Source organism: Daldinia vernicosa, assembly GCF_022497035.1.
Source record: "Daldinia vernicosa strain CBS 139.73 unplaced genomic scaffold F5Y00scaffold_13, whole genome shotgun sequence".
Classification (NCBI taxonomy): Eukaryota; Fungi; Ascomycota; class Sordariomycetes; order Xylariales; family Hypoxylaceae; genus Daldinia; species Daldinia vernicosa.
In genome coordinates, this window is record NW_025953929.1 from 135,489 (window position 1) to 149,809 (window position 14,321).

Sequence of the window (14,321 nt, forward strand, 5' to 3'; positions counted from 1 at the left end):
GTATTAAAATGGCGAGTTCGCGATCGTTACTCCGCGATCCTGAGTTGGATGCCCTCGAAGGCCAGCGCGTCATTCGACGGTTCACAGGTGAGCTTGCAGGTTCAAACGAGCTAGAGCGATCAACCAAGGCAGCGCAAGCCGAGATCGATGAAGAAGAGTTGGATAATGAGAGATTACGACTCAAATCGCTCTACGAAAGCTCGGAAAGCCATAACAACCAGTAATAACGTAACCCGTCGTAGTCATATTCAAATGCTTACTCACGCGGCGCTCCAGGTCAAGAGACTTCGTTGCCTCGGAGATCGCAAAGAACGCACTACTTCAAATGGTTAACAAGTTCATTGAGAATGAGAAACCTTCAATGCTGCAGCGTATAGGATTCTCTCATAAGCCAGCCAAGTCAAAGGCAAACAGCATACTCTTAGATTTGGTACAAAGCGATCCAAAGGAGCTTGAGGCGACAATTGATAATCTGGAAGAGAACTGGAAGCAAAAAAATGGACGCGTAAGCAGGACGTCAAATTCCACAACTCGCGCGCTCTCTCGTACTGATGCTTGATCTCGTTAGATATATCGAACTTTTAAGCTGCTGTGTAAGACCCTCGACGATCATAAAGCCGTCTTTTCAATATTTCCATCTCAAAACGAATATACTTCAATTCTATGCTCGAGTATTTCTTGTTTCGTAAAGGTACCTATGTTAAGTCAATGGTAACTATATAATATTAGACTAACAAAGGGATACAGGCAGCTAAGAATCACAGCGAAATTGCCGAAACACTATCCGACTCCATTCATCGTATTTCGGAGACTGTAGCTAGAGCTTCGAAAAACATCTTGATATTCAAAACTCAGCCAATAAGACAGAAGCTCGCGGATATCTATGCTATCGTATTCCGATTCCATCACAAGACGATACAGTGGTATCTAAGTTCGAAATTAACGAGAGCGTTTCTCTCTTTCAATGAAAATTTGAAGGCGGGTTTCGAAAGTACCGAGAAGGAACTTGATAAAGAGATTGAAGAGTTGTATCGCGAGGCACAGATTAGCCAGCATGCCATGGTCGCAATTCTCTCCGGTAATATTGAGCGTTTGAGTGCTGAGTTACACCAGCAGCGAATGCATTATGAAGTTACAGATACCACAGCCGGTCATCGTATGATAAGTTTGATGGAGGCAAGTTGGAATGGAAGTCAGTTCTCGAGACGAGCGCACCAAATCGAGCCCGAGAAACAGAACCCGCTCAGCAGCCAACTGACACTCCATGCCCCAGGCACGGTTGAAAATATAATAACACGCGGTCAAGCCCGTACTTACAGCCCCGCTATAGAGCGTTTCATTGTCGGTGACGAAGGACCGTCTAAGTTCAGCACAGGCCAATTCTGGGTTGCCGAAGATGAAGCTTTACCGAAGCTGCGCGACTGGATGGCCGAACATGGGACGACACGTATGTTATGGATATCGAGCCCTTATCAGCTAGGGGCTATGACGAGTGCGCATGCGTCAGCACTAGCCGTTGTAGCTGCAGCGTGGCAAGCAAAGGCATCATTAATCTCTCACTTTTGTCAACGGCCACGGCGGGACGAGTTGCGCACAGGTATGAGTATTGAACAAATAGGGTTGATGGGTTTGGTATATAGCTTAATCTCCCAACTGCTCCAGTTTAACCAAGATAAAGCTATCCTTAACACTGGGGAAGACACCTTCAGCATGTTGAACGGAGAAAAGCAATCCTGGGATACGAGCTTAAAAGCCCTAGAAGTGCTGCTAAGTCATACTACCGTATTGAAATATTGCGTCATTGACGGACTGAACGAGCTCGAGTTAGGGGATGGTAGTCGATGGTGCCAGGAATTTTTAAACGTCTTACTTGGACGCCAACAGGCAAAAGAAACAGCGTTCAATATTCTTTTCACCACGGCCGGCCAATCGCGTATCCTGGCGTCAAGAGTAGATGTTAAAGACCGACATCTTGCAACCAGGCCTGCAAGAGAGTTGGCTAGATGGGGAAGGAGGATCGAGTTAGAGCTTTGAGGATAAGGGTGAATATAGCGACAGACTATGTATATCATATTGACTTAAGCTAAGGGTGTAAAGCAATAGAATATCTAGGGACCTATCCTTAATATATATATATATATATATACCCAGATACTTAAAGTATAAGATTTTCGTAATGGTGTCAATTGAGTATACCCCTAACCCCTAACCCCTGACTTAAGACGTGAACCAATTGCTATGTGTTGAACACCTGCAGTACCAAATGTATTATTACAGTCAACCATATTTTTAAACAATCAATGTTAGTAATATATACCATAAAACAGTATCTCTTTACGCCTCGGCTATGTTGTTCTCTCCGCGTAGGTCTATTTAACCGGAACCGTGATAGGCCTATGACGTCTAGCACACACACGCGACCAAATGATTTGGACACATTTACATATCCGACCTCATAATTACGAACTTAAGGCTTTTATAGCCTAGCTCAGATATGGCCTTCTCGGTTCCATTTTCGCCCTATCTATCCACCGCGCTGTCGATTGTTGGCGTCGGTCGTATGTATTACGATAGACTCACCACAGCATCAATAAATATATCCACTAATATTTATCATGGTCCCTTTCTATTTCTCGACCTTACGCTTCCCTTGGATAGCGGTTTTGGTCTGTCTAGCTGGGCTTAATCCGCTCTCGGCATTTTCGAAGCCATTAGACCCCAAGACATGCTCCTTAGATTTCCACGGCTCGATTATAGGCCGTAGACAGGAATCATTAACATGTCCTCTTCCGATAGATGAAGAGTCCGTAATAGACACGGGGTCTTGGGAACCTTGGAAGCGTCGACCCTACTGCATAGAACCTTTACCAGGCGATGCACCCGGGCCACAGTTCTGTCTCTACACGTTCGAGCCGTTCCGCGGGGACCGAGGTCTAAGCGTTATAACCACACCAGTACTTGCAGCAAGTATGGTCGACGCCTTAGACGACTCGGTCGTGCCCCCGAAGCTTAGGGATCACCCTTCAAGTGCCCTCGCGGCGGGAGGAAGCAGTCCAGCGTACGTAATTAAGGACATACCTGGAAAGGGGAAAGGTTTAGTTGCGCAACGCCAGATCCGGAAATGGGAACCAGTGTTGGTGGACTACCCCGTCATGCTTGCACACATGGGACTATTCGATATAGTAGGCCCCGAGCTCCGCGAGGATGTTCTAGATCGAGCTTTGCGTCAGCTGCCAGAGGAGCAGCAAGGTGAAATCTTGTCGTTGGCACGTAGCACCGGCGGTGAAACCGTCGAAGACATTCTCAGAACGAATATCTTTGGCGTTGAGCTCGGTATTGAGATACCACACCTAGGACTGCTTCCAATCGCCTCCGTGAGTTGCACCTCGTGAATGGCGACCTAATGTACTTCGGCACTAACAGGAATAGCGGATCAATCATGACTGTAGGCCTAAGTACGCATTTCCACCAAATACACTCGAACCGGAAAGCTAACTTGTAAACAGCGTTTTCTGGCGGTACTCGGTCCGTGCTTTAGCAGTCGAAGTTATCGCACTGCGCGACATCGAGCCCGGAGAAGAGATAACACAAAGTTGTAAGAATCCCTTAACCCCTTATCCCCTAACCCCTTTCTACTACCTATCTCACCCCTAACGTTCTATTACACTAGACGTACCTCTTGGGTTATCCTACGAAGAGCGCAAAGAAGACTTAAAGAACTGGGGCTTCACCTGTACATGTTCACTATGCGCTTCTTCCCCAAAACAAAGAGCGGCCTCGGATGAAAACCGAACGCGACTACAGGACATCTACCATGAGCTAAACGATAGCGCTGCGAGGAAGTTTAATCTAACGATAGACGCAATAGAAAAGCTCACTGGAGAGCTGGAGTCGCTAGTAGCTAAGGAGAACCTAGAGGCCCAACTTCTTGTGCACTATGGCGCTGTTGCCAGGGCCTATATGCGCGTCGGCGAGCTAGACGCAGCTAGGAGATACGTGGAATTGTGCGAATACTTATGGGCACGATACGCCGGAGAGGAAGATGATTATCTCGCGGGAATGCATCAACTACGACATGAGCTAAATGAGCGGGAGAGGAAGGCCACTATCGACGGAAGGTCTTAAAGGATGTGGATTCAACTTTTAACCCACCCTTTTCAATTTGACGTGATCCCCCAACTCGTTTCTCATAGAAGCATTAATAGGATTCAAGTAGTTAAAATCGTTCATATTCCAATTTGACCGTAAGGTACATAAGCTCTAATAATCTAAGTCATGACTCGTGTTTCCTATCGTACATCTTCGATGGTATCCCTATTTAATGCAATAATCCAAAGCTATGGATATTAATTGGGGTTTTGGTTGCTTAACGTAGCAAACTCAACGCCATACTCCAAATCACTTCGGCCGAAACCTTAGTATTACTCCCCTAGGAGAAATGATCGGCTCGGCTATTCCCTCTTGCCTTACCCTGGGTGGCTCCTTTTCCGTGTTACCTAACCATGGCCCCCAATGGCCTAGTAACCAGACTCCAGCGGAGTTCCTCAGAGCCCAACAAGCCAGATAAAAACCCGGGTTCATTCATTTCGCTCGACTACGCACTATGTGCTAGGATATGGTATATGGCCAATGCCCAAAGGGCTTCTTAAAAACCCCAGAGCGAATAGATCGACCACGAAACGTCGTGATGGATGGCGCCGTAGACGGCTATTCGAGACGGCCTCGGTCGTATCGACTAGTTCCGTACTCGAATCAGTCCTCCATTCTCATCTCGAAGCTTCCTACCGAGAAGATCTCGAACTGCACCCTCTCTGGTTTCACACCATTCTTGTGTAAGTGTTCAGACACCTGCATCATGAATTTTTCAGGTCCGCAGATGTAATACTCGGACGAGCTATTGTTTAGATACAAGTCCTCGTAGGTGAGGGAGAGGAAGTCGTTATCGAAGCTCGACGTATACGACAAGACATCACTGTCCGACAACCTCGACTTGAAGAATTTCGTCCTGATATTGGGGTGTCTCTTGGCCATGTTTTCGACATGTGCTTGGAAAGGGGCATCGTGTCTTGATGCCTGGATCCAGGACACTGGCCTGTTGATCCGCTTTTCTACAATAGTGTTCAGCATCGAGATCAGCGGGGCTACACAGACTCCGGCAGAGATAAGGACAAGCGGCATCGAGGTGTCCATTTTCGTGTTAAGGAAGAAAGATCCCGATGGATGTGTCAATTCGATGGTGTCTCCTTCATGGAACTCGTCAATAAGCGAGTTGGAGACGACACCAGACCTGCATGGTTGCACGCTTCCAATACTGCTATCCGACGCGCTACTAGCAGCTGAGGACATCGGCATAATATCATCAGACTTGGAGTAATCCCAATCTGCCCCCTGGTCTCGCTTTACGGTAATCCGATAGTGGTCTTTTCTGGGCGTATCGCTCAGCGAATATTGTCTGAGCTGTGCAAACTTCATGCCGGGTACAGTGATTCTCAAGGTAACATACTGGCCGGGCATGAAGAGTGGTAAGGGCTGTCCGTCAACTGGCTTCAAAGTGAAGGAGACGATGTTTCCCTCTACAGTCTCTTTCTTCTTATTAAAGATCATAAACTTCCGCCAGCCCTGCCAGTCCTCGAACTCGCGATAAATGTGAGCTTCTCGGCCCGTTAGCATCTTGGCCATGACCCAGTAAGCTTTCGTCCACGCCAACTTCACATCGGGAGTCATAGCAGGGCCAAGAACGGCGGAGAATGCGCGTATTAGATATTTGCCGACGATCTCATATTGTTCGGGCTGGATGTTCAGCGAGGCGTGCTTTTGGGCCACACGTTCCAGCTTCGGTGTCAGCTCGCTGATGTTGATAATGTTGGAGGCAAAAGCCAGAATAAGTTTGGTCAAGGCGCGCGGCTGCTTTCCCGTGTGCATATTCACCGTGTTGAAGTAGTTGTGGAGTTCGGGATGGTCGCGTAACATTGTCTTATAGAAGACAGTCGCAATGTGTTCACCATGTTGGCGTAGGGACGGTAGTGTATCCTTGACTAATTTTGATTCTTTATAATTGAGGGCCATGGCGGCTAGTTGTTGTTGTCTTGAGGTTTTCCTCGAAGACAATAAGATCACCCGTGAGAGAGAAACAGGTAAGACTCTAGGTATAAGAGGTAGGCTAGAGTAACACAGTGAGTTAATATGTACCTGTTAACAGAAAGAAAGACAATTAATAAATGGGATTTGCATTGGCTACTAGTCCAATTATTCGAGTCAAAGGTTTCAAAACACGGGTTCTTAAAACTATGAAAGTTTCGTAACTTGTAGATGGGCAAGTACATCCTCCAAGTCTTTAATAAAGGTATGTTAAGTACCTACAGGTAGGTACCTAACCCTTGCTTACCGCCTTATACCGCCTCATGCTCATAAGGCGTTATAGGTATCTCGTTCCGCTTTTGCGGAGTCATACGTCAAGCTTATACTCTGGCTAAATGTTAAAAATTTCTAGTGCATGTTTCTAATGTTTTTAGTGCATAGAATAGCATGACGAAGTTATGTATTTGCGGTCATTGCCGATTCTATGCGACAATGGGAATACTGATAATACTTGATAATACTAACTATTCCAAGCATTTCCCAAGTATCGAAAATCACGCGAGCAGCAAATTCTTTTGAGGTAAAATGGCATGATGTGACGGCACTTTCATGCGTAGTTGGAAAGATACCTCAGGCCAGATCTTTTGCATCGAACGATTATTGAACTCTTCTAGAAGAATAAGGCGAAAATTTCCGGCTTAGCGAACACGCACATAAATACCAGGGAGTCCCCGGGTTAAGCCATGTGCCAGATTCTTGGATCTTAAATGATACCTTGCAGACCTTGTTTACACGTAGGTACGTAGACTCCCTGCGTCGACTGTCGATATTTTCCCTCTTCAGCTCTAGTTACCTAAGTTGCATAAATATCATCTATCCGTATTCGAGAAAGCAAACCGGAGCTACCGAATAGAAAATGAAGCTTATAGATGGTCCCGGCGTTTCGGTGCGCATTGGCAATTTGTTGGGAACCAATCATACAGCAGTGATTCATTATATTACACAGATCGTCGTGAGCTGTTCTAATTATGATATTCTACCTTGCCGCCAGACTAACGCATAGTTCCCGCCGTCGTTTGCTCTCGGTATTTTATTTTACCTCGGCCCAGAGAATAGAGGGACATAATCCTCCCGGACCCTTAGAGCCTTAGGTTAGTCTCTTAAGGTTCCATCACGAATTCCATGATTTTCGTGATCTGCAAGCACTGGGATTTTGAAAATCGCATCTATTCTATCCAAGATTGCCTCACTCCGGTCCCGATCTAATTATCATTACCAAGACATAATTCATGCGTACCCCTAAGTACCTAACCTTGGTAGTTCGTTTCACTATGCACGTTAGTTACGTTGGTTGGTTAAGCGAAAGTAGGGCTGCCAGGATTTTACTTTCATAAGCTGCTATAAAAGAGTTTTTATGGATTGTACAATACACGAAGTTTCAACCGAGCTCCGGGGTGAATTTGGAGTTTAATGGATTAGGTAGGTAACACCCGTACCAGTAATCAACTCCCCAGACTGCCAGATGATCTATCACATTTTGAGATCTCACTATAATCCCTATTCGGTAATTTATTCGCCAGTAAGTCCAGGGTGGAAAGAGTAACCGAAAGTCATAATCCAAAATACGACTTATAACTAGCTCATCCGCTACTTGAAGCTATCAGTCTTTTACGCAAGCAAACAACAATGCTTTAATGGCTGCGCCACTTAATTTGTTGTCGGAGTAATTAATGAAAATCAAATAACAATAATCCTTGTAATCCTTGTTCGAGATGTGATTGCCCTACAAGATGATCTCCGAACCCGATAGCCCCGGCCCAATATCTAGTCCGTGCTCAACCTGCCCCTTTCTTTATCCTAGATTTCCTATTCGCCAATCCACTATTTTCCAGCTCTATCCAGCTCTATCCCGCTAGCATCAAGAGTCTGTGCGGCTACATACCTAATGCATGTTCGCTCAGCCGCTTCGACACGTCCTTCGCCAAATTCTCCACCTATTCTGTCGCGGCCGATACTCGCCATCTCGCCCATGTTAATAACCGAGATCTCCCAGGCGTCGACTCCTTAACAAGGTTGTTCTTGGCATTTTGTCGTTCCTTTTACACTAAGAAACCCTAAGAAACCCTCCCAGACGTTTCCGGTCAGCTGAGTAAGTCTATTCAAGACCCTCGCATCATATTCATCACAAGCCCCCTTCCCCCAGAATTCCGTTCGATCCAGTTTAAATCACCATGGAATAAACCCAGATATATTATTAGACAAGTCCCATGTCAAAGTATGAAACACTAGAATTCCCGTAAGAGTGACACTTAATGCTTATGTAGAACATGAATTGTGTACGTACTAAGCTAATTAGGGCAACAATCTCAATCAACTTCAACAGCTCACATAAGGAAGAAAAGAAGAAAAAAACAGCCCCTAGCATATGTAAAACCTATGTTAAACATCAAGCCCAAGAACTATCTGTGTTAGCTAGATAATAGATATCGAAAGGGTTAGGGCGTTAGTGATCAAATGTGTTAAGGCTGTGTGTGCGTTTATGCAATTACTAAGAACACGCCTAGATTGGGTAATTTATATTGGTTTGGGTTGATATATCAAGACAAGACATCTAGAAGTAAGTGAAGTATTCGAAATCTGGGTAAACAAAGTCGACATTCGGGGTCTCGGGGTATAAGTAGGAAAGTAAAGCTGTGGTAAGAACTGAGTCAAAGCCAGACTCGATAGTTCCTTCTGAGCTATCCAAAGGATACCTACCTAGATAGATATATGTCGTATTCTACTAGATAAAGAGATCTATAGCAGCATTCGTCTGGCGAAGTACCTAGTCTTATAAGACTAAGAATAATCGTATTATGTCTTGGAGAGTCGTCTCATATAATTTCATCTAACTAGCTACTGGAACTTATTACTATAAAATCGGGTAAAAGTTCGGTACAAGTAAATAGCCTTCGGAGATAAACCGCTTTATAGTATGTATACTTCTTAACTAATAGTTACGACACAGGTAGGAGTAGTTATTTGGTTACCGATATGGGGTAGTATAAGGCCAAATGGTAAATTCGGGAACTATCGAATAATACATAAAGTACCTAACCTAAGGGATAAACAACTGAGCTATATCAAAGTAGAGCCTTAATCGAGAGCGAATAAATATCTAATCCTTTACCCTGCTTATTAGTTCTATTGGAAACGTGATATAACAGATCCATAAAGGGCCGACCTATTGTCAAAGCTATGTTGAACAATAACCAAGAGTATACAGACATGTGTTAGCTTATGACGAAGTACGCTATCGAAGTATGCCTTTTCTGCTGTAAAGTGATACAATAACCATTTCCAAGCATATTTCCAGCTCTATTTCGAGAAGCGTAATGTTGTACCTACTGAGTATGAATATCCTAAAGAACGTCATGTCTCAGATAAACTACGCATATTCCATGATCCCAAAAAAATAAAATAAACCCAAAAGCCGACGATTAAAATTCAAAAAGTTCATATATATAGCTACAAGGAACAAAGTACATAAAAAAAACACCGTCCAATGGGATCTTGGAGCGGTGATTGTGACGATGTGACTCACAGGTAAAAACCGGCAAAGAGTTTATAGGTCAAAAACACCGCTGCTACCACCAACACTGAGATACGAGTACTCGCACAAAGCTTCATGGCGCAGCGGAAGCGCGCCGGGCTCATAACCCGGAGGACCTCCGATCGAAACGGAGTGGAGCTAGCTTTATATTTTTGATTTCTGTTGTTGCTGCTCTTCTTATCAGGTATCTATCTTTTTACCTTGAGTTCGTTTATTCAGGGCAGGCATACCTTAGACCTCTCCACCATGGTGGATCTCGTGAGTTTTTTTTTTCTTCTTCCCTTTTAATTTTTCACATGCGACAATATTCTCAGAAGTATCTTAAATACTCTCTTTATATATGCGCTTCTGTTATTTTCTGCGCTGTCGGGATGCATTTCAATGGTAAGTTGGATAGGTATGAAGAAAAGACGCTTGATAGACTGTGCTCAACTCGCAACAGAGAGTTGGGTGATCCAGTGTTGCCTCATTAGGAATCAGGAGAAATTTCTTGATTGGCTGCTCTCCTCTTCAGGACGCAAAGCTTGAATCATGCACATTAAGCTTTCTTCGGGAATAGAAATACATATGATCTTTACGTGACGATTACCCTGATGATGCTACAAGTTGAGAACCTCGAATGATATCAAACAAATATTCGACGGGGATCTCCCCCTCTAGTGGCTAGGCATTACCAGTATGTCGTTGTGCTGGTAGCGAATCGGGGAGTTAGAATTAGCTACATATTGATTTCTTATATGACGACTTGAGAACGTCATTAATTATTCAGTTGGACTCTTGAATGTGGAACTTTAGATCAGCCTAGTTCTTGGATTCCAAGACATCAAACTCAATTTTGCAATATTTCGCTGTATTTTCGCATCGAACACGATACATACAATGCAAATTATTTATCGTCCGCTATCATTACATTTACATTATGCATTCCAGCCGAGCTTCATGACCCGGGCATAATAACAATGTACACTGTACTATTAATTCCTCGGCATTGACGCCTCCCCTGTTCAAAACTAAATTTTATCATCGCTGGGGATTCGATTGGAACTGTCCGAGATCATCCCACGTCATGGGGAAGTCATTGGAGGATAAGGGATGCGGCGGTTCCTCTTCTTCGATCAATGTGCTGGTAAAACTGTGCCAGTCATCTGACGATAGGTTGAGCGGCGGTAGCATCCCATCTCCTGTGTTAAAGAGTGGAAAGTCGATATTCATGGGCGAAGTCGGCGATGGTGCTAGCGGCTCTGGTGGCAATGCCTTGTCGGTGCTGATCGGAGGTACGTATCTCTGTTGTTGAGTTGGTTGCATGGAGAAGTTTTGGTATGTACTAATCATGTGTTGTTGGTTGTTTGGCGCCATCGGCATTGCCATGTTCAAATTTGGAACTTGAGCAGGGGCAGTGCGACTGGAATCCATGGACGGTGTTCGTCTGCCGTGTCGGCTCACGCCAGGTAGTGCGGATGTAGATGCTGAGCGTCTCGGAACCGACGGAGCCCTTGGTAAGACGGATATATGTTTGGGTATAGTAGAGGACGAAGCTGAACCTGAGGGAGACTGAGGGGTACCTTGACTGCCGGAAACTGACCTTGGTCGGAATACGATGTGGACGCAGGTATATGCCATTTCGACAATGCTCTCCGCGGACTCCTTGGTTCCGTCGAAAAATTCCAACAAGTCTTGCAACTGCCCAGGGTTTTCGTTTTCTACGAAACCCTGAGCTCGTCCGGTCGACTCGGGGCTCCAGCTGAACATGGGCTGGTGACCGTTGAACTTACTCTGCTTCCTCGCGATCAACGCCTTCCATGCTTCATGGATGAGGTGTTGGTGTAGTAGGCCGTAGATGACGTTGGAGTGCAGCCAGTCAGCTTTCGTACTTCCGGACTCGAAATGTGCGGCAACGTGGTCTATGTGTTTCTCGAACGTGCCGTACATCGCAGCGCAAAAGCCGCAGCCCCATGCCCTTCTTTTCCGTAAATGCTTGACTACGGTGTCAGCATGTGGGCAGGTTTTACAGCCGTGTGCTGACTTGTGATGTTGGTTGAATGTATTGGGCCCCCAGAAGCTTTGGTTGCAGCTCGGGCAGGGATATTTTCGCGATCGCTCGTGAAACTCTTCCTCGTGTCGCTTCCAGTCGAACTTCCTCTTAAACGTCTTATCGCAGGACGTGCACCAAAACTTCGCGTCGGTAGTCGTTAGGGCTGATGCTGATGATATAGAGCTTCGTATGGAGGTAGCGGAGAATACGCTGTCGCGACTCGAAGAGCTGGATCTAGATGACGAGACGGAAGATCGTTGTCTGGGGAGCTGTTGGTTGAAAGAATTGATATCTCTATAACTGAAATTCGGTATGGCTGAGACAATTGACACCGGTTAATATAATTATAATTGGGTAATTGATGTTATCCTAAGGAGGCATAACATACCTTCAGCTATCATAGTAGCTTGTTGTTGTTGTTGCTGCTGTTGCTGCTGCTGTTGTGGTTGTGGTTCTTCTAGTAAGGCGAGCAGGGCATCACGGCTGAGACCGGATTGCTTCAGAGCTTCGAGATGCTCTCGCGCCTGCGCTAGCACCCTCGATGGATGATCCATTGTTCTTTTTCCAGTATTGATTGGCGTTGTTGATGTTGATGTTGATGTTGATGTTGATGTTGATACCAGTGTTAATGTTAATGTCAAAGCTCATTCAAATATCGATATTCTAAACTTGGACTACGATAGGAGGTGTTATTCCAAGGGAATTGGGCAAGTGATCAAATTCTAGATCGGAAAGGAAGAAATGGGTTCGAGGAATAACAAATTTAGAAATTCACGTTGGGTAGACTTGTAGGTAGTACCCGCGCGCATTCGGCTACCTTTCTGTGATATATTGCCCCCAAAATAAGCACCCCCGTATTCTCTGTCATACTCTCCATAGCCCGTGGTCCCGGGCATCATCATCCCATGCTGGACGCTCATTGGGGAAGAGCCCTACCAACTGTCGTTCATCAGAAGCAGAGAATGACTGGAGGCCATTCGATGGTCGGCTCAACCTGAAACGAGTCCATCCCAGCCCGCCTCCTCATTGTTTCGAAACACGCGCGATGGTGGGATGAAGCCGCCAATGAGAGATGGAATCGAGAGCGAGAATGAACGAGGACAAGCGAAAGGCGAGGATTGGGTCAAGCCGGATCAACCGTGGATCCATTGGCGATCCATGATCGGCCTAGGGCTTTTGTTCTTGGCGGAGAACCATGCAGAAAATCCGTTTCAAGATTTCCGGGTTTTAACAGTTTATGATTGGTTCGTGGTTTGGTCGATCTCTTGTCGCGGCTTAGATTTGTCACGATAAGTTCTTTTTAAGAAACCTCCATTACATAGCCGGCACCTTCATCCTCGTAAGTACGTAAAAGATAAGCTCTTTGTAGAAAAAAAAACAATTTAACTTCATTCTTCACTACCTACCTAGGTAGTTAAATTTACGAAAGCTTAAGTTATAAATAAAGAAAGTTACAAGAGGCTCTTAGCATGATATTTGAATTAGGAAGGGGGGTAGGCTACTTACTTCGTAGATCCTTGACAGAGAAATTGGAGCACAGACCACCATACACATACATCATCTGACCATCTACTGGGATTTCAACTACCTACGCTCAGTATAAATATTTACCTAGAGCCTTGACAACATGAAAGGAAAGGTGGGAGGGAAATTCTGATGATGAATTCGTTAACATCCACTGGGCGGGCAAACTATCTAACGTATGTTACACCTAAACACCCATAACGCGGTAATGCGGTAACTGTCACGAGGTGGAACCAAACAGCATGGAAACAACTTCGTTGTTCCTCAAGGAACTCTGAGCTAACTATGGGAGTCCATGGCTGTAAATAGCGAGGTACTGAAAGTATCCCTTGTTCTGCACGTCTCATATAGAATTCCGACTGTACATTTATGCTTGTATGTGTTCTTGTGTGCGTATTGTTTGATGTGGTAAAATAGTTGCGGGAAGTCTTGGGATTTCAGGTTCCCTCAATTGTTTTTGAAGGAAACGTATGACCCATGTGTCTGAGTTGTAATTTAACAAGTAGTAGAAAGTTCTTTTCGAAACTCCATAGGGTAAAGTGCCTATTGCCGTATAGTATAATTTCCAAGATCTTTAGGTTTGAATTTTAGATTTGTTTCTTAATTGTTTCTTAATCCTGTCGGCTCTTCCTCTTTCCAAGGATGGGGTGGACTCTGTATCTTTGTGAGGCGCGAATTGCTTACAAAGATCTTCCGTTGCTACTGCTATTATATCGGTGCCCAGGTAGATTTTACTAACAACATTAGCCAGAAGGTATGTCATATTATAGAAGGTACCTATCTGGCCTAAGGCCTCGTTCCTGGAAACTGTTCCCCGGCTATCCTGCAACTGCCTTTTACCTTGCCACTAGCCCGATGACATCTATCACCCGGCAACATCCCGTAAGGTCACGCAGGGAAATGGCTAGTGTTACTACCTAAGTTACCTACCTACCTAGTAGCCTTCTATTTGTTATAGGAGGTAGGTACATCTAGATAATAGTTGTGTCCTCCCCGAAGCACCAGCAGGTGCCGCAAAGTGTGACTTCGGCTCCCATAGGGTAAATCTTTGTGATATAATGTCTTATTTTACATAAGGTAGGTGATCTCCTAGGT

General features: G+C 45.0%; 4 protein-coding genes and 1 non-coding gene across 5 annotated transcripts; 3 read left to right on the plus strand and 2 right to left on the minus strand.

The window, feature by feature from the left end:
* Positions 1 to 8: 8 nt before the first annotated feature.
* On the plus strand, positions 9 to 2,036 carry F5Y00DRAFT_268133 (uncharacterized protein; the record flags this gene model as incomplete). Its single annotated transcript, XM_048012193.1, has 4 exons — positions 9 to 220; positions 277 to 505; positions 569 to 691; positions 748 to 2,036. The coding sequence occupies 4 exons, from the start codon at positions 9 to 11 to the stop codon at positions 2,032 to 2,034; spliced, it is 1,851 nt and encodes a 616-aa protein (XP_047866634.1).
* Positions 2,037 to 2,615: 579 nt separating this feature from the next.
* F5Y00DRAFT_252047 (SET domain-containing protein) lies at positions 2,616 to 4,125 on the plus strand (the record flags this gene model as incomplete). Its single annotated transcript, XM_048009888.1, has 4 exons — positions 2,616 to 3,374; positions 3,430 to 3,455; positions 3,507 to 3,595; positions 3,671 to 4,125. 4 exons carry the CDS (start codon positions 2,616 to 2,618, stop codon positions 4,123 to 4,125), a joined length of 1,329 nt encoding a protein of 442 aa, XP_047866635.1.
* Positions 4,126 to 4,213: 88 nt separating this feature from the next.
* Positions 4,214 to 6,469, minus strand: F5Y00DRAFT_231855 (globin-like protein). Its single transcript, XM_048007081.1, has one exon. It carries the CDS (start codon positions 6,064 to 6,066, stop codon positions 4,753 to 4,755), a length of 1,314 nt encoding a protein of 437 aa, XP_047866636.1. The 5' UTR covers positions 6,067 to 6,469; the 3' UTR covers positions 4,214 to 4,752.
* A 3,270-nt stretch (positions 6,470 to 9,739) lies between these two features.
* Positions 9,740 to 9,811, plus strand: F5Y00DRAFT_t45. Its single transcript has one exon. It is a non-coding gene; the product is annotated as a tRNA-Met (tRNA).
* Positions 9,812 to 10,676: 865 nt separating this feature from the next.
* On the minus strand, positions 10,677 to 12,340 carry F5Y00DRAFT_27253 (uncharacterized protein). Its single transcript, XM_048012995.1, has 2 exons — positions 12,091 to 12,340; positions 10,677 to 12,018 (listed from the first exon to the last, which is right to left on the minus strand). The coding sequence occupies exons 1-2, from the start codon at positions 12,254 to 12,256 to the stop codon at positions 10,691 to 10,693; spliced, it is 1,494 nt and encodes a 497-aa protein (XP_047866637.1). The 5' UTR covers positions 12,257 to 12,340; the 3' UTR covers positions 10,677 to 10,690.
* Between the last annotated feature and the right edge of the window lie 1,981 nt (positions 12,341 to 14,321).